Source organism: Psammomys obesus, unplaced genomic scaffold (genome assembly GCF_907164565.1).
Source record: "Psammomys obesus unplaced genomic scaffold, mPsaObe1.curated_primary_1811, whole genome shotgun sequence".
Lineage (NCBI taxonomy): Eukaryota > Metazoa > Chordata > Mammalia > Rodentia > Muridae > Psammomys > Psammomys obesus.
Genome location: NW_026585504.1, coordinates 29,848,664 through 29,870,554, shown reverse-complemented (window position 1 = coordinate 29,870,554; position 21,891 = coordinate 29,848,664). Strand labels below are relative to the sequence as shown.

The following is a 21,891-nucleotide window of genomic DNA, read 5'->3' as shown; positions in this document are numbered from 1 at the left end:
AAGCGTTTAAAATTTTGTTAATAGGTTGAAGTTTCTTTCGCTTAACAAATGTTTCTGAAATTAAGAATAAGATAATCATTAGTATTGGGCATGGTAGTGCACTTGGGAGGCAGAGGCAGGGTTCCTGTGAGTTTGAGGTCAGTCTGGTCTACAGAATAAGATCCAGGATAGCCAAGGCTACACAAAGAAACGCTGTCTTGGGGGTAGGGGCGGGGGAGGGGGACGATTGGAGAAGGGAATGTGGCAACAAAGGGATTGTTTAAGGGGCCTGTAATGATAGGATTCTACATTTTGATTGTGATTATAGTACCAGTAAATGTGCATGGAAGTATGTATATCACAAATAGATTCGTGTATCACTTGTAAAATTTCTAATAAACTGCATGGATTGTACCAGATACACATTTTAAATGTTGTTCTGTTGTTATACAGATGGCAGTACTGAAGATGACTGAGTGGATGGTGCATAGGACCGCCCTGTACTTAACCTTTGCAACTGCTTTTGAACCTATAGTAGTTTCAAATTGAAAAGTTGAAAAGGAAAGTTTCTTATAACCTGACTCATACACTTCATAGGTTGAGATATTTTTGTACCTGGATTTCAAATAAAAGGCAGTTACCAAAGGCCTCTTTAACTTTATTGAGTTTAAAATCTGTATTGCTATTAACTAGTGTGAACACTATTTTTGAAAAGTAGCTTCATGTGAAAGCAAAGTTTAGAGAGAGAGAGTGTGTGTATTTATCTGGCATAAATACACACTGGTGAAGGGTTATGCCTTGTCTGCAATATTAGGAACCCAGCCATCACAAAAGTGATGTATAGGGGCAGAAAATGTAGTCTTAAAGGACACTCAGGTACTAGAAAAACAGGCAAGCTGTGAGAAATGGAATAGAACCATTGCTGCCAAGTGTTTTTCTGTGACTGTTGGAGTATGAGGAATAGCAACATTGTTATTTAGTACTGCATTTGGAGAATTATGGAACAATGCAAAACATAGACAAGTGGTTTTCTTTGAGTTAAAACTGTTTTGAATCACAGGAAATGAAATAAATATTAACATGGAGGACAGTTTCGACACCAGATCATCATCATCTACCTTCACTCTTCCGAGTTCTTCAGAGACAAGGCTTTCGATTCAGCTCTTGCAGTTCAGAACAAGTTTACTTGAAGCACTAGAAGAGCTGCGTATGAGAAGGGTGAGCCCATCCTAAGGTTTTAAGTAGAAACTTCTTTCTTTCTTTCTTTCTTTCTTTCTTTCTTTCTTTCTTTCTTTCTTTCTTTCTTTCTTTCTTTCTTTCTTTCTTTCTAAAAGAAGCTCAAACAGCCACTTTTTTATGAAGCTTATTTATTTATTGATAAAGCTCTGTGGAGTTGGTTCTCTTCTTTTTTTACATGGGTTCTGGGAATCAAACTTGGCTTATTAGGTATGCATGGCTAGTACCTCTGCCCACTGAGCCATCTTCACAGCCTAACTCTGAGAATTAAAAAGGGAGAGAGTAAGAGTAAGCAAATGAGTGAGAGAAAAAGAGCTTTAAAAATTATAAAAGGCATTGGCTTTAGCAAGTGTGTTGGCCAGTTTTTATGTCCACTTGACAGAAGTGAGGACCATTTGGGAATAAAGCATCCTAATTGAGATTGGCCTGTAGGCAAGTCTGAGTGCATTTTTTTTTTGATTGATGTGAGAGGTCCAGCTCACTGTGGACATGGTATAAGAATCTGAGCAAGCTAGAAAGAGCAAGCCAGTAAGCAACACTCCTTCATGGCCTCTGCTTCAGTTCCTGCTTCCAGGTTCCTGACATTCATGTCCTGTCTTGAATTCCATGGACTATAAGCTGTAAGATTAAATAAACTCTTTTCTCAAGTTGTTTTGGTTATAAATATTTCTTCTGACTAGTTTTTATTTCTGCTTAACACAAGCTAGAGTCATCTAAGTGGGTGGAACCTCAATTGAGAAAATGTCTCCATAAGATTCAGCTATAGGGAAGCCTGTAGGGCATTTTTAAAATTAGTGATTGAGGTAGGAAGGCTCAGCCCATTGTGAGTGGTACTTTTTCAGAGGATCTTTAGTTTTAGTCCTGTATTCCCTGCTCTACTCTGCCCTCCCATCCTCCAACCTATATAATTCTTTCTTCTCCATTTTTCCACTTTCCCCTTATCTCTCTGTGTTCTTTCTTCCTTTCCTTGAAAGAACACCATAGTCCCTTAGTAATTTTCTGATCTCTGGGTATTTCAAATGAAACACATGTTTTTATTTATTTTGCCGCAGGTGGTACTGCAGGCCTTTATTTTTAAATGTGTTATACATTATATTTTCATATTTTTCTCCTCCCCCAGATCCTTCTATTCTCTACTGACCGAACTTCATATTTTTCTCTCTTAAAAATAAAACAAAAACCAAAACCAAACCAAAAAGTACACACACAAGTGCATGCATACACACAAAAGCACGCACGTGAGGGGGTGGGTGGGACTCTTTGTCTGAGTCTCTTTCTAGATGTTGGGATTTTGTTTGGTTTGAGCTTGTGCGGGTACTATGCTTGCTGTCGTGCATAGTCTCTGTGAGTTCGTGTGTATATCAGCTTCATTGTGTCTGGAAAACACTGCTTGCTTGAGGTCATCCATCACCTGGGGCTCTTACAATTTCTCCAGCCTCTCTTACACATAGATCCCTGAGTCTTGGGGTGGGGGAGGGGAGAATCACACATATTTAAAGATTCAAGGCTAACACCCACAAATAATTTATTTTTCAGTTTTAGGAGAATAGTTTTACCATATAGTCCTGTCTGGCCTGGCACTTGTGTAGACCTGGCCTTGAGATCCACCTGCTTGCGTCTCCCCCAGTGCTGAGATTAAAGGTGTGCATCATCATGCTGGGATAAATTGGTAATGATACAATTAGAAAACAATGGCATGCTTAATAAATTAATAAAGATATACAAATTATCTGAATCAACAAAACAGTTCATATTGAATCCATGCTATGTGCACTGTAGAATTTTAACTCCATTTGTTTGTTTGTTTGTTTTTGGTTTTCTTGAGACAGGATTTCTCTGTGTAGCCTTGGCTGCCCTGGACCAGGGCTGTCCTCCAACTCACAGGGATCCACCTGCTTCTGCCTCCTAAGTGCTGGGATCAAAGGTGTGTGCCACCACCGCCCGGCTTGACTCCATTTCTTCTTTATTGAGGCAGAGTCGCCTGTGCTCCAGGCTTGCCTTGAACTGGTGAAGTCAAGGATGGCCTTAAATTGCTGATTGTCCTGCTTCCGTCTCTGAAGTGCTCGATTTTAGATGTGCACCACTACCTGCAGGGGACTGAACTCAAGGGGCCTTCATTTATGCTAGGCAAACTTTCTTTCAATTCATCCCAGATGAGTTTGATAAATTTGATAAATAGATCTGATTTTGATAAATAACCTTGTCAGACAGATCCATGGGATTACTGATAAGAAATAGAGATGATTTATAATAGCGCAAGGGTCACAAATTCAGTATTTGGGTGGTTGGCATATGACTTGAGTAGGGTAGGAATTATGTTGAGCCTGAGAGCCTATACTGTATTGAAACCAACATAGAAATTTGTATTTCAGTTTGTGGTTTGAAGGTTTTTAACACGTCTTTTTTTTTTTTTAGATTTATTTATTTATTAATTAAATAACATTCTGCCTGCATGTGTGTCAGTGTACCAGATCTCATTATAGAGGGTTGTGAGCCACCATGTGGTTGCTGGGAATTGAATTCAGGACCTTTGGAAGAACAGCCAGTGCTCTTAACCTTTGAGCCATCTCTCCAGCCCCTTGAAGGTTTTTAAGATAGATATAGTTCTGATCCAAATCAGTTGTTAATGAGAATGAAAGACCTTTACTATGAAGCTTTTGGAACATTAAAATATGCATTTACTTGATGTCCTTTTATAAACCATTTCTAGGTCTGTACTTTAAGAGGATTCAAGTTTTGTAGGTGCAACATGCCATGCCAGTTAATAACTGTGTTATCACATAGTATGATAAAATTATAAATAAAATTACTTTACAAAAAATCTGTTAAGTATTCAAATAATAATAAGTTCTTGGGTTCTAAGTAAACAGTAAATAAAATTCAGTGGAATTTTGGGTGATATGAAGTAACAATGGTTTGCTAAGAAAACTGGCCACACACAGTAGTATAGTCTGTAGAAAATAATCTTACACCACCTTTCAGTACCGTAAAATCAGTGCAATTACTGTTGATTGGACCATTACAATCTGTAGAGTATATACTTTTATTTTACATAGAAAACTGATAAATGCATATTAGCCACCAACTATACATATTAGCTGCCAAAAGTAGCATTGTTATATACTTACACTTTCTTGGCATTTTAGATTCAAGTTTTCTACTACACTAATTTTAAATCTTTATCATTTAGCTTTTATGTTTTCTTTCTGTCCATCAAACAACTTTTAGAAGTTTTAATAAAAATTCTTATGAGATTGTCAGTGAAAGAAAATAAATTTAGCAAGAAAAATCCTATCTTCCAAGTTCAATAAAGTATCCAAGAATATAGAATCCTAAAAGTGTTTATTTTTTATTAGATGCCTTAGGACTACAAGGATTTAAGTGTTTTTACAAAAAACAATAAAGGAGGAGTAATTTGATGGTTTATTTACTCTTTATAACCTTTAGAAAGTGTTGTTTTTTTTTTTAAAGTGCTTGCTTCAGGCTGTAGTTTTACAAGATGGGCTATGTGTTGGTCAGACCCTTTCAATTCTTGACCCTGAACAGATTTAGGGACATAGCACATACAGCAGGCACGTGCTCAGGAAGCCCAAACTGTAACTGGGCACTTTTACTCTCCTTTCAGATTTATAATCTGTCTCTTCTAAAATTGCTCAATTCAGTCTCTCTATGTTGTTTCATAAAATACTACACTCTCTTCTATTTTCTTACTCTAATTAGCCAAAAGTTGGTCACAATAATATCTCTAATAATTGATGAAAAGATCTAAAAGTTTATTTTCTGAGAGTATTAAAGCAGCTATTTTTTATATTAGCAAATTATTAGGCAGGTTTCTGATATGGAAATTAAAACACTCCTATTGGTTATTTTAAGAATATTTACTTTTGCTTTTAATTATGTGCGTGTTTGTGTGTGTGTGTCTCTGTGAATATGTGCATGTGAGTGCAGGTGCCAGTGGAAGCGAGAGATCGGATTCCCCTGGTGCTGGAGTTACAGGCAGTTGTGAGCCCCCTGACGTGGGTGCTGGCAAGTGGAACTCAGATCCTCTTAACACTGTGTCATCTTTCAGCCCTCATATCAGTTCTTAATTTTTACTTTTTTATACCACAACTATTTCTAACTTTTATTTGAAAATGTTCTACCAAAATCAGAATATACTTGTAGACAGGCAGGAGAGTTTTTAAAACGTGTGTATGTGTGTGATGTATTGTTGAATTCAAACAAGTGCCATGATCTATACATGTGTTTGATCTCCTGGAATTAGTTAATTGTGAGCCATCATGGAGGTGCTAGGAGCTGAACCCAGGTCTTCTGCTGAGCAACATGTGCTCTTAACTGCTGAGCCACCTCTGCAGCCCTCTTCTGTATTTTAACATAGCTGTTTGGGGCAGACATGCATGCATATTGACTATAATGCAGATATGTGTATTTATTTTTAAGTAAGTCTTCCATTGTTACTCAGCCTGGCCTTGAACTTGAAATACTTCTGTCTACTTCTTGAGCAGGTGAGTTAACAGACATGCATTACCACCTCTGGGCAGTGGGTTTTAATTACAGATGTGTATTACTGCAAGAGGTTCTAATGTTGCCTTCTCAGGTAGCATTTGTTACTATTTGTTGCATGCATTTCCTTCCTGCTTTCCATTTTAGAGAAACTCCGGTTGTCTTAGCATTCACTTCTCACTAGTGCGAGTCACGTAAATCCTCATTGGTGGTGGTGGTGGTGGTGGTGGTGGTGGTGGTGGTGGTGGTGGTGGTGGTGGTAGTAGTAGTGTGTGTGTTCATGCTACAGTATGTATGTGACAGTCAGAGGAAAACTTTGTGGAGTAAGGTCATTTCCTGGACTTTAACATGGATTCTAGGGCTTGAACTAAGATCGTTGGGCTCTAAGAAGTACGCCTACCTCTGCCTCCCAAGTGTTGGTATTCAAGGTGTGTGTCAGCATTCCTAACTTCTATCCAGATTCTAGATTACTGGCTTGATATGGGGCCCCAGTCCTCTGCTGGATTTATATATTTAACTTTCAAAATGCCAGGTTTCCTCCCGTGAGTGTGCAGGTGTGTCACTTCTGTCTCTCTAGAGACAGCTGGAACTAAATGCCTGAAGTTTTAATTTTCACAGCATTCTTTTTCCTTTTTCAATATAGGAAACAGAGACTAAATATGAGGAGCAGATTGCTAAAATTATTACGGAGATACAGGAACTGAAATGGCAAAAGGTAAGTATTCCCCTCCCAGATGATCATCTTAGTGTCTATTTGAAACACATTCCAGGGGCTGGAGAGACCGCTCAGTGGTCAAGACCAGCTGCTGCTCCTGCAGAGGATCTTTCCCAGCACCCAGGTCATCCATAGTCATCCACAGCACCACAGTCATCCATAGCTCTAGTTTCAGGGGATCTCTTACCCTCTTTTGCCTCTGCAGGCTCCAGACATGGCCATGCAGGCAAAACCAACCAACCAACCAAACCAAAACAAACAAACAAACAAAAAACCCTGAAAACCCCCAAAACCATGCCATTTATATACATAAAGTAAAGTAAATCTTATATTCTAATTCTTTTCTCTTTTTTTTTTGGCCCCCCCTTCTTTTCTCTTTAAAAGTAAAAGAGATATGGTTTATTGCTGACTCTAAATTCTTTCCAATTTGTTAACATTTCAGTTTTAATTATATTGTTTTCCTACCCATTTAAGGATAGACTTATATCACAGTGTCTCAAAAAGTTATGCTGATATTTGATACTGTCGTTAAAATCAGTAACTAGCACTAGAATATTAGTTTTGTGTATTACCAGTAAATGCATTTAACTTTGTTAAAGTATTGTGCTCACTTTGTAATATTAATTTTTTTTATTATTAGTTACATTTTGTTAACTCTGTATCCCAGCTATATCCTACTCCCTCATTCCCTCCCAACCCCACCCTCCCTCCCTCATCTCCTCCCTGCCCCTTTATATTCTAATTCTTACAACAAAATTAATTAATTTTTAAATTTCTTACATGTACTTGAAGATAGTGCATAATTTGAGACATGGGCTCAGGACAGTTCCTACCAAAATTGTTGATGATATTTATGGCTTCAGAATTTTTTAACTTTCTGATAGAACACCAAGGACAAGTCATATTGGTTTTTTTTTTTTATTATCAGAAGAATCAACTTTATTTTCAGTGTTTAGTTACATATAAATGAAAGAAATGAAAATACAGAAAGCACTAGCTATAAAGCTTTTTGTGTTTCTCTCAATCTTATGTTATGAATATTTTTCCACATAGTTAAATGTATCTTTAGAGGATTTTTTTCTCAATTTTTCTGGTGTTGTAACTCTTGAACACAGTTCCTAATGTCCTGGAAACTCACAGGTGGAGAATCCCTGCCTTAGAGTATGAGATTTAACTATTAATTAGCTTAGGATCATGCCTAGTCATCTAAACATCTGTGGCCACTTTATTTTATCCTTATTAATTACTTGTAGAAATTTCACCAGATTAGTAGTGAGATCACTGTTGACTTCTAAATATTGTGACTATGTGATTTACTGTGTCTGAATTACATCATAATAGAGTTAGATTTCTATGAATACATCTTATAGAGTTTATTGTTTTTATGAAGTCATGGTAGTATGGTTGATTCTGGTGGTGGATATTTATATATGTTTTTCCTGTCTTTTTGATTGTTGGTGCATTAGATAGGACAGTATCTATAAAAGAGTATTTAAAACTTGAGGAGTCCTATATGTGGACATGCCAATATGGAAAAATGCCAGGGAAAATATGAGTATTGGATTATAGATTACTACTACATCATCAGTAGCTAAGATCACCCAGTTTAATCCAAGAGAACAGACACTATCTCCAAATCACAGTTTCTGTCTATTGTTGACTCGTTCCACAGGTGGCTAAGAATTCAGAATGCATTATTAAGGTTAATGACATTGGAGACTTTATTTAAGAAATAATATTCATTTACTCATTCAAGGTTCTGGATTGTTAGCAAGTAGGAAATAAAATACTTAGGCATGCATAAAGAACTGAAAACCTCATAAAGCACTACATTTGGTGAATGATGATCTAGTTTAGGAGTCCACATCCTTTTTGTGTATAGAGCCTTATGGTAAATATTTTGGACTTTGTGGACCATCACAGCAATCTACACAGCCATGGGTGGTACTTAGATGAATAAGTATGACATTCTCTCTCTTTTCTGTTAAACTATTTAAGAATACGAAACAGTTCTTAGCTTAGCTTACAGGTCATACAAAACAGGTAGTTGGTCAACACTGGCCTTTAGGTCTTCATTCATCCTTCCCTCTCTCCTTTCTTCCTTCCTTCTTTCCTTTCATCCTTCCTTCCTTTCGTCCTTCCTTCCTTTCCTTTTCTTCCTTCCTGCTTTCCTTCCTTCCTTTCTTTCTGGTCTTACTTTGTGTCCAGGCTGTCCTGGACTCACAGAAATTCTACCTTTGTTTCCTGAATGCTGGGATTAAAGGCATGTACCACTATGCCAGGAAGCTTCTAGTTTCTTTATTCCTGATCTCGATCTGTCTCTGTAGGCCCAGTAGTAAAGGCTGTCTGTATTATATATTTGCCTTCCTGATCCATTTATTTTGATTGGGAGTTGTTTTATTTTCTGAGGACAGTCTGTTTTTAAAGTTTCTTAGCATTTTCTACTTTTAAATTTCTTGGTAGGATGGCAGTCTAGGTATTAGAGAGTTTGTTCAGTTAGGAGATCCAAAGATCTATGCCCTGAAGTTTATCTATTGTGTTAAAAGCTAAAGTAAAGTGGATAGAACTAGAAAATATCCTTCTGAGTGAGGTAACCCAGAACCAGAAAGACATGCATGGTATATACTTACTTATAAGCGGATATTATCCACATAATGTAGGATAAACAAACTAAAATCTACAGATCTAAAGAAGCTAAACAACAAGGAGGACTCTAGGGTGGATGCTTAAATCTCATTCAGAAGGGCAAACAGAATAGGCACAGGAAGCAGTGGACGAGAGGAAACAGGACAGGAGCCTACCACAGGTGTTCTCTGAAAGACTCCACCCAGCAGGGGATAGAAGATGTAGAGACTCACAGATAAACTTTGGGCAGAGTGCAGGGAGTCTTATGGAAGAGGAGAGGGATAGAAGGACTTGAAGGGGACAGGAGCTCCACAAGGAGACCAACAAAGCCAAAAAATCTGAGTCCATGGGCCCCAGTAGAGGCTGATGCATCAACCAAGGACCATGCATGGAGAGTACCTAAACCCCTGCTCAGATGTAGCCCATGGGCAGCTCAGTCTTCAAGTAGGTTTCATAATAAGGGAAGCAGGGGCAGTCTCTGACATGAACTCGGTTGCCTGCTCTTTGATCATTTCTCCCTGGCAGGATAGCCTAACTAGGCCACAGAGGAAGAAGATCCAGGTAGTCCTAATGAGACTTCATAAGCTAGGGTTAGATACTAGGGAAGGAGGACTCCTTCTTTTTAGTGGACATGGGGAAGGTGGTGGGGGGAATGAAGGAGAGAGGGTGGGACTGGGAGGAGATGAGGGAGGGGGCCACATTCGAGATACAAAGTGAATAAATTATAAAAAATAATAAAATTAAAAAAATTTAAAAGGCAAAGTAACTGATAGAATTTTTTCAAACATGGCTTCCAGGATAGACACAGGAAGCAGTGGAAGAAAGGGGATTTCATTTTCTTTGGAGTAATTTCAGGAAGATAGCTTTTGAATTTTAACTGATGTAGAAGAAATGTGCTAATATTCAGTGTTGATATGATTTTTGAAACACATTGTATAAATCTCTTGGAATACTTTATTAGGTTTTTCTGAAGCAAAGAAATGGCTCAAATCAGGGAGGAATAGCCAATTTTATAAGGCAGCCTCTAACAGGATTGCATGGTGAAAGCTAGTGACTGTCAAGCGTGTGGACATCACGGTCTTAGAAGTTGGAGACAGTGGGAGAGCACGAATAACACTGATGTGCTATTGACATTGTTTTTCCTTAAGCCTGCAGATGATGGAGCAAGTTCCAAATTAATGACAAGGCATTCTAATAGAAATGCTGATGAAGTGAGTGTTCTGTCACTAGAAGGCCTATTTGGAAACATTCAGGAATTTCTTTTTACTGGCAGAACTGTAGCTCCATAGCAAGAAGCTTCAGTCAATTCGGGAAAGAAATAGGCAGTGATGAGAACACAGAACCCATTAGAGGGTTAATTTTAGGAAGCCCATTTACAGGAGCTGAGGCTTGGATTTACAAGAATGACAGTTTAATCAGGAGGTTCTGCTGGCCAGGGACAGCCTCCGCAATCTTAGTAAAACTTCTATTAGTGCTATAATCTGGTTTGGTTTCCAGTCAATCCTTGTTCTGATGGGTAATTTCATGTAAAATTTTTGAGAAATTCCATTAAGATCCTCTGGTGCCACCAAGTGTTTGTCCCGAATGTGTCCTGAAAGAGATTTCCTTGTGTAATTTACAATCACTTTTCTTTCATAGTATGTAGCCAGTTGTGGGCATTCCAAAATAGCCTTTATAAATCTCTCAAAGCATTTGGCTTTTGGAGTACCACAGAGCTCAGGACCATCCATCATGAAGATTAGCTAGGGCATTTGCTCTGGCCTTTCTGCCCTCCTTTTTAGTGTATATCTGTTCTCAGGAAGCGTTAGAACCTTGGAATGGTTGACTTTGCAACCTAGATTCCTGCTGAAGTTTTAAACCCTTGTTTCTCCAGTATTCTGAATCATGGGTATCTGCAGAAGCACACCTGATGATAAGGGCAAGCTTTGCAGCATAAGATATGTTCTGTCATCTTGGTTAGCTTACCTGTTAAGGAATCATAATATAGAGATCAGTGGAGACTGCTGTAGCATCCCTGGCATTTTTTCTATTTCAATTTGAAAACTTACCTGTTAAAAAAGTTAGGCCTAGATTTAACCTAGGGAGAGTGTCTAACCAGTCAGCTTCTGTCATAGTCATTGCCCAGGGACTAGATTGTCAGGATTTCTCCACCGTTGAATTATAAGGTCTAGCAGTCTTTTAAATAGTTGCTATATGAGCAACTATTTAACTATTTAACTATACTGAAAACTATTATAGTTTTCAAAGAGCTATATTGTATATAGAAGTTTCTGATCATCAGAATATTTCTTGATCTCTGTGCAGCCTCTTTTACATTAGTATATTTGATTTTCCTTTCCCTTCCTTTCCTTTTTTTTTTTTTTTTTTTTTTTTTTTTGAGGCCGGGTCTCACTGTGTAGCCCTGACTGACCTGGAATTTGCTGTGTACACCACAGAGATCTTGTTTCTGCCTCTCAGTGCTAGGATTACAAGTGTGCACCATCACTCTCAGCTGATCCATTTTTATTTAAAACTATAGTACATTTAAGTCCTTAGATACATATAATAAATACCAGTGTATGTATATTTATGAATATAAAATGACTAATGCATAGAAGTGGAATGATTGTGTGTGTGATTGTGTGTTGTGAAAAGCTGTGCTCCAGGCATGACATGGCTGTTGCCATTTTGAATTCAGAACAGTTGTGGTAACTGCATGAGGTTCTCACAAGACTTGGCCCACTGGTTGGAGAGCATATGCCAGCTGCTGATATGACAATGAGAAGCAAGTCCTGGCTTACCATTTCATACAGGTGGGGTGTGGTGAGATGCGAGGGAAAGAGTACAAATTAGATTTGTGTTAAATAGCTCCCCATAATATCCAAAATGTTGGAACCCACAAAAAAATTAATAATGAAGACTGGAAAGTGAGGTGAGGACAGAAGCAAGGAAACAAGGGGAAATTCATACCTAAGTACTATATATCATAACTTCTATTCCTCCCCCCTCTTCTAATCCAGTTTTTCCCATGTCCCTTCATTCCTTCTTAAATTCATGACTTTTTCATTACTGTTACTGAGTGCAATCAGTGTTGCTCATATATTTGCTCATAAATGTGTTTAGTGCGACCCCTTGGGATTGAATAACCTATCAGGGAATTTATCCCTGAAGAATCCTAGTTCTTCCACCCTCAGCAGCCATTACAAAATTTCCTCTATCCACATTGGTGTGTCAACTGGTGTGGTCATTATGCAGGGCTTGTTTAGGCAACCACACTGTTGAAATTTAATAGGTACAGCTTTTCCATCACATCTAGAAGACAGTATCTAATAGCAGGTGTCCTAGCCCCTTAACTTTGTTTAAAATAGTAAATACTGAAAATTAAATACTGAGTGCAAATAATCAGACATACAGCTTTTAACCTCCCCCCCCAAAAAAAAAAGCATAGGTGAGAAATGGGATCATGCATGTGCAATTAAAAAAACAGAAGCCTAGGACAGGGGAAATGGCCCAGTGGGTAAAGTACTTGCTGTGCATGAATGAGAGCCTGAGTTGGGAGTCTCAGAACCTGTCTAAAAACCAGATGAGATGGCCTATGCCTGTGATTCCAGTGCTGCTACAGTGAAGTTGGGAGGTGGAGACTGGACAGTTCCTAGAAACAAAGCAGGGAACACTTGCCTTTGTGGCACATGGTAGGCTCCTACTCATTAACAAACCACACACACACACACACAGAGAGAGAGAGAGAGAGAGAGAGAGAGAGAGAGAGGAAGAGAGAAGAGGAAAAAAAGTGAAATTCTTTGCTGTGCTTTGGTTTTACAAAATATAGTTTGGTGAACCTAAAGAAGTAAATGTCATTGACCATGTTTGCTAGGTAATAAAATTGCTTTTGAAAATTCTAGCCGCAAGACTACAATTCTTCTTGTGAACTAGGGTTGTTAATTTTAAATAAATTTAATTAGATTTTTTTTCTCTCCCTCTCTTCCCCTTCCTTCATTTGTCCTTCCCTCTTTCCTCTTTCTTTCTTTCCTTCCTTCTTTCTTTCTTTCTCTCTCTCTCTTTCTTTCTTTCTTCTTTCTCTCTCTCTCCCCCCTCCCTCCCTCCCTTCCTTCCTTCCTTCCTTCCTTCCTTCCTTCCTTCCTTCCTCTCTCTTTCTTTCCTTGAGACAGTGTCTCATGTACTTCAGGTTAACCTTGAACCTTCTGTGTAACCATGGTGGGCCTTGAATTCCTAATCTTTACCTCCTGTGCTATGGTAACAGGTGTGCCTTATCATGGCTAGCTTGGCATTGTAGAAAGCTTTGGAGCCAGCTATATCTAGTGTCTAAAAATTTAAAAAGCAATGTACTTTTATTATAAAGAAGCAAGTGAAAACAAAATTTATATATAATTCTATGACCAAAAGATAATTAAATTGTTTAAAATCATATTTTAAGAGAATAAGTAGAAATAAATGTTTTATAATATTTTCATTTATCTATCTATCTGTCTATCGTATGAGTGTCTTTATATAATTGTTCATGTACATATGTTGATCATGTGCAAGCCTGGTGCCCACAGAAGTCAGAAGAGGGGCTTCTGATTCTCTGGAACTGGGGTTACTAATGGTTTGAGCTGCCATGTGGATGCTGAGCCAGGTCCTCTGTAAGAGCAGCAAGTGCTCTAAACCACTGAGACATCTCCCCAGCCTTTTGTTCTTTACTTATTTTAATTGTAAACCAAATTGAGATTTAAAATAAAAAGCTTACTAGACTTTGTTTTACCTTCTCATAATTTTCTTTTTTTTCCTTATATTTTAAAAATAGGAGACTCTTCAGAATCAAAAGGAGTCATTAATAAAGCAACACAAAGAAGCAATGGGAATGTTTAAAAATCAGGTGATTTTCATGATAGACTAACTGCAATAGAAAACTGTGTATTTTTCTTTCTGCTGTATTATGACAAACTAGTCTGTGAACACACAGAAAACAAAAATGATAATATTATGGAAAGCAGGAAATAAAATTATTTTTATTATAACTCATGGTAGTATAGATAAATTTGGAAAAAATGTTTTCTTGGTAATGGATCTGTCCTAAGTAATTCTGATATGTGCTCATTCACCCTCTTTCTTTTGTAAAAGTATGCCATTGGCCTACCTTTTACATGATTCCCATGCTGCCCCTTTACCAAACTCAGTTTGTTGAACTATGCATGGTTCATGAGTCAACTTGCCAGTAATTAAAATATTAAGAGGAAGATGTGAAGCCAGGCACGGTGTCACATGCCTTTAATCCTGGAGGTAGAAGCAGATGAATCTCGTTGAGTTTAGGGCCAGCCTGGTCTATATTTCGAGTTCTAGGCCAGCTAGGGATATAGAGAGAGACCCTGTCTCAAAAAACCCAAAAGAAAGAAGATATGAAGGAGGGAGAGGAGAGGTGATCCCTATTTGCTGTCTGCTGAAGCCTCCACGAATAGCAACTACCAGAATAACTGAAAAATAAAGAAGATAAAAACTAAAATATTTTAAAGAAATGAGAGTTATAACCTCATTAATTTGAATTCCATCATCTTTAACTTTCTCAGCTTTATCTCTATACCTTAGAAAACGTTAACTTAGGAAAATGCACTCAGATACAATATCCTCTGGAAGTTTTTTTATATATCCCACTGTCCTCATTTTTTCTTTCCACTTTTTTTAATCTTAATTTTCATACAACTGTGTGTGGGGAAAAAACACATCTGTGTGCTTAACATTACTAGTGGGTTGAGGTTAGTGATAATTTACATCTTGGGATGACATGCTTTCTTCTTTTCATTTGAAGTAAGTCTAACCAAAGTTACAAGTTTTAATTGAAGGGTAAGGAAGCAGAAGCCCAAGTGTACAGTGTTTGCTAGATTGCAGAAGCCTCTGTCTCTGCCATCACAAGAGACGGAGCACATAAGAACAGGTCCAGGAGACATCTTCAGAATCTCAAGCTTGTTTATTTTACAGCACTAGAACTTGATTGCACATGGCTGAAAAGTTCTTTATCACTGTGCTGCATTCAAAGCCATGTTTATTTTTAAGTGAAGAACTGTTGAATGTAAATGAAGAGTGTGAAAAAGAGATAGGGACGTTTCTAAAAAAAAAAAAACAAACAAAACACTGACAATTTTGCTAAAGTCCTTAATGCTGATTAGAATATTTTATTTTTTTCTATTGACATATTCACTTTCATCTTGCTGTTTTAAAACAGTATTTTTTAAATGAAGGTCATTTTTATTTCATTATTGTAATATTTAAGTAAACTCAGGATATAAGTACTGCTCATGCAAATACAAATGCTGTAATTTCATAAAATTATAACTTTAGAAAATGATAGATGCTATTGCTTAAAAGTGGATAGTAAAATATTTCAGATATTTAAGATTTTTAGATGGTTAAATCAAACTTCAATAATTGGAATAATTGGTGTTTAAGTGATTTAGTTATTTATGTGCTTTTGTGATTGCCTTTCCTTCTGTTTCATATACTTCTATTTTCTGAATGCGAGAACATGTTCAAATTGTATAAATTCAACATAGAAGTATAAGATGCTTTCATATTCTTACTGATCAACAAAAATCACTGTTAACAGTTTACTTACCTGTATTTTGATTTTTAAAACTTATCAGCTACAAATGAAGATGTATGCCTTGGAAGAAGAAAAGGTAGCTATTAATTTTTAAAATAACAAAATATACTTAAATGAATTTATCATCATTGTTCACTATAATAGAAGTAAGTGTTATAATGGAGAATAATGGAGAATGTTGGTTAATTGAAATCTTACAAGCAGAAAGAACCTCAGGTAATCTTGTTACTGACCTTTGTGACTTTAGATGGTAAAACAGGGGCTAGACTTCAGGCTTCTTCACCCAAATTGAAATTCTTTTCTTCTGCAGTGCTCCCTTCTGTGAGCTGCCCCATGTTCTAGTGCAGCGGTTTTCAACCTGGGGGTCGCATATCACATAGCCTGCATGTTATTATTTACATTACGATTCAAAATAGTAGCAAAATGAACTAGCAATGAAATAATTTTATGGTTGAGGTCACCATAACATGAGTAACTGCATTAAAGGATTGCAGCATTAGGAAGGTGGAGAACCACGGCTCTAGAGCCTTTTCAGTGTGAGCACGTGCTTTAAATGTAAAACTCTTGAGATGACTTGCATCTAGTTGCCAGCCAGTTAGAAGAGGAGACACGACTTCCAACAAATCATACACTAACTGGCACTAAATATTTTCTCATGCTAACATAGTTAACATGTCTATTATGACAATGGACATAGAATTTACAATCTTAATTTATGGATCTACTCTTTAAAATTTTATTTATTTATTTATTAAGTACACAGTGTTCTTCCTGCAGGCCAGAAGAGGGCACCAGATCTCATTATAGATGGTTGTGAGCCATCATGTGATTGCTAGGAATTGAATTCAAGACCTCTGGAAGAGTAACCAGTGTTCTTAACCTTGAGCCATCTCTCCAGCCCTATAGATATACTCTTAAGCTAGAAATTTTAAAGGAAATTCTCCCTTTATATTCATGATACAAATTTACCTATGCATTATTAATTAGAAAACATTTGACCTTCTGCATTCAGTTTTGCATGTGTGGATCAATTTGCCATTAATTAAAGATACAGGTTTAGGAAAACTGTCTCTATGCTGGATACATACATTTTATTCTTGATATCAGTCCATAACCAGTATTTTACAACAACTGTTTATATAGAGTTTATTTTCTATTAAGTATTAAAAGTGAGCTGGAGATAATTTGAAGTATGTAAGAGAATGTGTGTAGCTTATGTGTAAACACTGACATTTTATAGAAACAGGTTGAGGTTTTGCTGTTTATAGAGGAGCTTTTAGACTTCTCGTAAATTCTGAGCGATAATTTCATATTCTATCTAAGAATTTAATAATTATATAATATCTGTAAGTTTTCCTAGAAGTGTTCTTATAAATCAAAGCATCATAGTTAAATTATTTTGTAATTATAATTATGTAAAGGTTATTGCATTATTTTGATATAAATAAATCTTCATTAGAAATATAATTTTTCATGTAGACATATGTTTAAAGTCTGTGAGGTGACTTTTTCTATTTTCTTCTTTTATATTTATACTAAAAATAAAGTATTAAAGTGTGATTTTTCTTACCTGAAAGGGAAAATACAAACTTGCTACAGAAATCAAAGAAAAAGAAATAGAAGGATTGAAGGAAACATTAAAAACATTGCAGGTAAAGTAACTTGCTGTTTAAAATCAATTTCATATTTTAGCATTGTGTCAACAAAACCCCATTCAACCTGTCTAGCAAACATAATAATATTTATATTACATAATACTTTTGCCTGGGTATTATACTTTGAAATTTGAATTTTGTTTGATATATATTGTATTTTAAACAGCATGTACATATATTAAGTAGAACACACATATGCATATAGTATATGTATATTTAAATAGCCTTCATTACTTGTTACTGTAATATAGGTGTCTTCATTGCAGTTCTGTTGCTGTGAAGATATACCATGACCAAGATAGTGCTTATAAAAGAAATAATTTAATTGGGGGCTTGCGTACAGTTTTAGAGGTTCGCTCATTATAATCATGGCCGGGAGTGTGGATCTCCAAAGCCCAGGAACCTTAGACACGCCTGCCTGATTCTGCCCTGCCCAGGTATAGGCTGTTTAATTAGCCAATCAGGTGTAATGACTTAGGTAGATTTACAGAGAGGGCCAGAAGTTAGCATCAAACCAAACTCCAACACTTTTCTTTTTATGTTTTAAACATTATTTATTCACTTTACATCCCGATGGTAGCCTCCTCTTCACTCTTTTCCTAGTCCTATCCTCCCTCCCTCTTCCTCCATACTTCCTCCCCTTTTCCTTGCCCACCTACTCACCCCAGCTCATTAAGTCACATCAGGACAGAGAGTACCCTCTTCCCTCTAGCCTGGTGAGGCAGTCCTGCAGGGAGGGGGGGGGGGCTGCCCTAAGGCCGGGCACCCGGTCCCTCGCCTCCCTGGGCCCCCCCCCCCCCCCCCCCCCGCTCGCTTACTAGGGCACTCACATGACGCCTGAGCTGCCCATCTGCTATATCTGTGTAGGGGGCCTAGGTCCAGTCCATTCATGGTCCTTGGTTGGTGCAAGCCCCTCTGGGCCCCGGTTAGTTGGCTCTGTTGGTCTTGTGGTGCTCCTCTCACCTCCACGTCCTTCTGTCCTTCCTTCCACTTTTCCACAAGACTCCCTATGCTTAGTCCAATGTTTGGCTGTGAGTTTCAGCATCCGCTTCCATCCGCTGCTGGGTAGAGCCTCTCAGAGAACAGCTATGCTGGGCTTTTGCCTTGTTCCCTTTTTTCTGTAAGTGCTGGCAGGGATGGATAGTAACAGGAATGTTCATTGCTGTGGAGACAATTTGACTGTTTCTTATAAAATTAAATATTCTTTTTAAAAAAAACAAAGTGTGTGTGTGGGAGCATGGAACACTTTTTACATAATGGAAATACTCTGTAGTGCTGTACTGCTGGCTAGGTATCATTCTCCATTTGTCCAGACCCATAGACTGTTCATGAGTGAACCCTGTTGAAACTGTGGACATTGAGTGATAATGTGTCATTGTAAGTTCTGTAATTGTAACAGACACATAATTTGTGTGTGGGAGGAGAGGAGGAGGGAGAAAAAGAGATGTTAATAGTTGGAAGGTTACTCATGTGTGAGAATAAGGGAATCTATGGGGTATTTGTACTTTTCTCTCAGTTTTGCTATGAAACTATAAATGCATATTTTAAAATCTTGAAAAAGAGCCCTAACAGCTCTCTGAGTGGAATTAAAATAATTCTTATTACTAAAATATTTACCATCCCAATTTTATGTAATCAAAGTATTTTTGAGATGTGAAATTAACTTTTTTATCTTTTAAAAATTTTAAGCTCAGATAATTTCATGTTTTGCCTTCCCCAGTAATCTCCATCTTTGCTCCTTTTCATTTTCTTAGAAGGTACACTTTCGTCTGCCTCGTGTGTCCTTATAGTCTCACTCTCTCTTTCTGTGGACTTGAGGTATTTTATGTAGTTTCTTTACATTTATCTTCTAGTTCACTAATTTTTCAACTATGTTTTATTTGTCATATAACTTATCCATTAAGTTTTTTATGTTATAACTGCATTTCTGTTTTATAGAAGTTCAATTTGGTGCACTTTCAAATCTGCCTTTTTTATAGTGTCTTATACGTTTCCTATGCTTTTTACTTTATCTTTTATGTCTTTAATCATATAAAATAATTTTATATCTTTGAGATTTTTGTCTCTTATCTCTAATTATTGGGGTCAAGTCTTCCTGTTTGCAATGTCTGCCTGCTGGGGTTTCCTCTTGGAGGTCTTTGGTTTTGATGTGGTTCGTAAATTTTAACTTGCTTGCCCCTCTTCACAGGAAGCACAGGTTCTGGTGAAATTATGTCATGTAACTTTTCCAACAGAACTCATTTATGATACTTTTTTTCTTTTTCTGAATCTCAAATTGTAAGAGATAATCCCCTGGTTGTGTACACTTTCAGGGAATGTGTATTGAGTCTTCATATGCTTTGTGCTACAAGTTATAGTGTTTCAGTTTTTCATGGGATAATTTTTATTTTCGAACTAGAGATCTAGTTAAAAATAAACTTCCTGTGTTGACATACTGAATTTTCTTTGCAGTTAGTAACAGCTCATTGGTTTGTATTCCTTGCATATTTTTCATCTCCATATATGATGTATTAGCCCATCTTCCCATGCCTCCATCTGTTTTTTTTAGTTCTCCTTCCCTCCCATTATTCTTATTCAAGTTTCACTTCTACTTTGATGTCCTATCTACACATGATTTTATGTATCTATACAAAACCCATGAACTACAAATGAAAGGGAACCTATGATGTTTGTCTTTCTGAGACTGATTTAATTTACGTCATATGATCATCTCAAGTTGGGTCAGTTTTCCTGCAAACCACATAATTAATTTTTCTTTATGAGTGAAAATTCCACTTTTAATATATATCATACTCTGTTTATTCAGTCCTGTGTTGGTAGACACTGGCCTCATTCCGTAACTCAGCTGTTATGGAATTGCCGCAGTGGACGTTGGTGTGCGAGCATCTCCATCATATGCTGACATATTTCTTAGGCCTTTCAGGGTAGATACCTAAGATATCTATAGCGGAGTCACATGGTGGCCACTGATTTCCACACCAATCGTGTGTAAATGTTCCCTTTTGTAATTGCCTTTGGAAGGTTTTTTTTTTTCAATTTTTATTTTTTTTAAATTTTTTATTTAACTTTTATTAATTACACTTTATTCATTTTGTATCCCCCATAAGCCCCTCCCTCCTCCCCTCCGGGTTCCACCTTCCCCCCCCCCTTTCTGCATGCATGCCCCTCCCCAAGTCCACTGATAGGGGAGGTCCTCCTCACCTTCTTTCTGATCTTAGTCTATCAGTTCTCATCAGAAGTGGCTGCATTGTCAGGGTTCTAGGTTATCTCCATGGTTAGGCCTTGGTTGGAGTATGAGTCTCTGGGAAGTTTCTTGTTCTGTTGCTCGCCTTGTGGAGTTCCTGTCCTCTCCAGCTCTTACTATTTCCCACTTCTTACATAAAATTCCATTCACTCTGCCCGTCAGTTGGCCATCAGGCTCAGCATCTGCTTTGACAGTCTGCACAGCAGAGGCTTTCAGAGGCCCTCTGTGGCAGGTTCCGAGGTTGTTTCCTGTTTTCTTTTTCTGGCTTTCAGAGGCCCTCTGTAGCAGGTTTCTAGGTTGTTTCCTGTTTTCTTTTTCTTCTGATGTCCATCCTCTTTGCCTTTCTGGGTGGGGATTGAACATTTTAGTCAGGGTCCTCTCTTTTGCTTAGTTTGTTTAGATGTACAGATTTTAGTGGGTTTATTCTATGTTGTATGTTTATATGAGTGAGTATATACCGTGTGTGTCTTTTTGCTTCTCGGACAACTCACTCAGGATGATCCTTTCCAGATCCTACCATTTACCTGCAAATTTCATGATTTCCTTATTTTTCATTGCTGAGTAATACTCCATTGTGTAGATGTACCACAATTTCTGCATCCATTCTTCGGTTGAGGGGCATCTGGGCTGTTTCCAGCTTCTGGCTATTACAAATAAAGCTGCTACAAACATGGTTGAGCAAATGTCCTTTTTGTGTACTTGAGCCTCTTTTGGATATATACCTAGGAGTGGTATGGCTAGATCTTGAGGAAGCGCTATTCCTAGTTGTCTGAGAAAGCACCAGATTGATTTCCAGAGTGGTTGTACCAGTTTACATTCCCACCAGCAGTGGAGAAGGGTTTTCCTTTCTCCACAACCTCTCCATCATGTGTTGTCACTGGAGTTTTTCATCTTGGCCATTCTGATGGGTGTAAGGTGAAATCTCAGGGTTGTTTGGATTTGCATTTCCCTAATGGCTAATGAGGTTGAACATTTCTTTAAGTGCTTCTCTGCCATTTGATATTCCTCTACAGAGAGTTCTCTGTTTAGCTCTGTTCCTCATTTTTTAAGTGCATTACTTGGTTTACTGCTTTTCAGCTTCTTTAGTTCTTTATATATACTGGATATGAGTCCTCTGTCAGATAAAGGTTTGGTGATGATTCTTTCCCAATCTGTAGGCACTCGCTTTGTTTTGATGATGGTGTCCTTTGCTTTACAGAAGCTTTTCAGTTTCATGAGGTCCCATTTATTGATTGTTGCTTTTAGAGCCTGTGCTGTTGGTGTTCTGTTCAGGAAGTTTTCTCCTGTACCAATGAGTTCTAGGGTATTCCCCACTTTTTTTTCTAGCCGATTTAATGTGTCTGGTTTTATGTTGAGGTCT

At 37.5% G+C, this 21,891-nt stretch overlaps 1 protein-coding gene across 1 annotated transcript in view; it reads left to right on the top strand.

Moving 5' to 3' along the window:
- The first annotated feature begins 1,059 nt into the window (after positions 1-1,059).
- Positions 1,060-21,891, top strand: part of Ccdc73 (coiled-coil domain containing 73) — an 84,814-nt gene continuing 63,982 nt past the window's right edge. The window contains exons 1-5 of the mRNA XM_055604552.1: positions 1,060-1,197; positions 6,362-6,433; positions 13,842-13,913; positions 15,673-15,708; positions 17,210-17,284. Of these exons, the coding sequence (XP_055460527.1) occupies positions 1,060-1,197; positions 6,362-6,433; positions 13,842-13,913; positions 15,673-15,708; positions 17,210-17,284 (393 nt within the window). The remainder of the gene's footprint in view (positions 1,198-6,361; positions 6,434-13,841; positions 13,914-15,672; positions 15,709-17,209; positions 17,285-21,891) is intronic.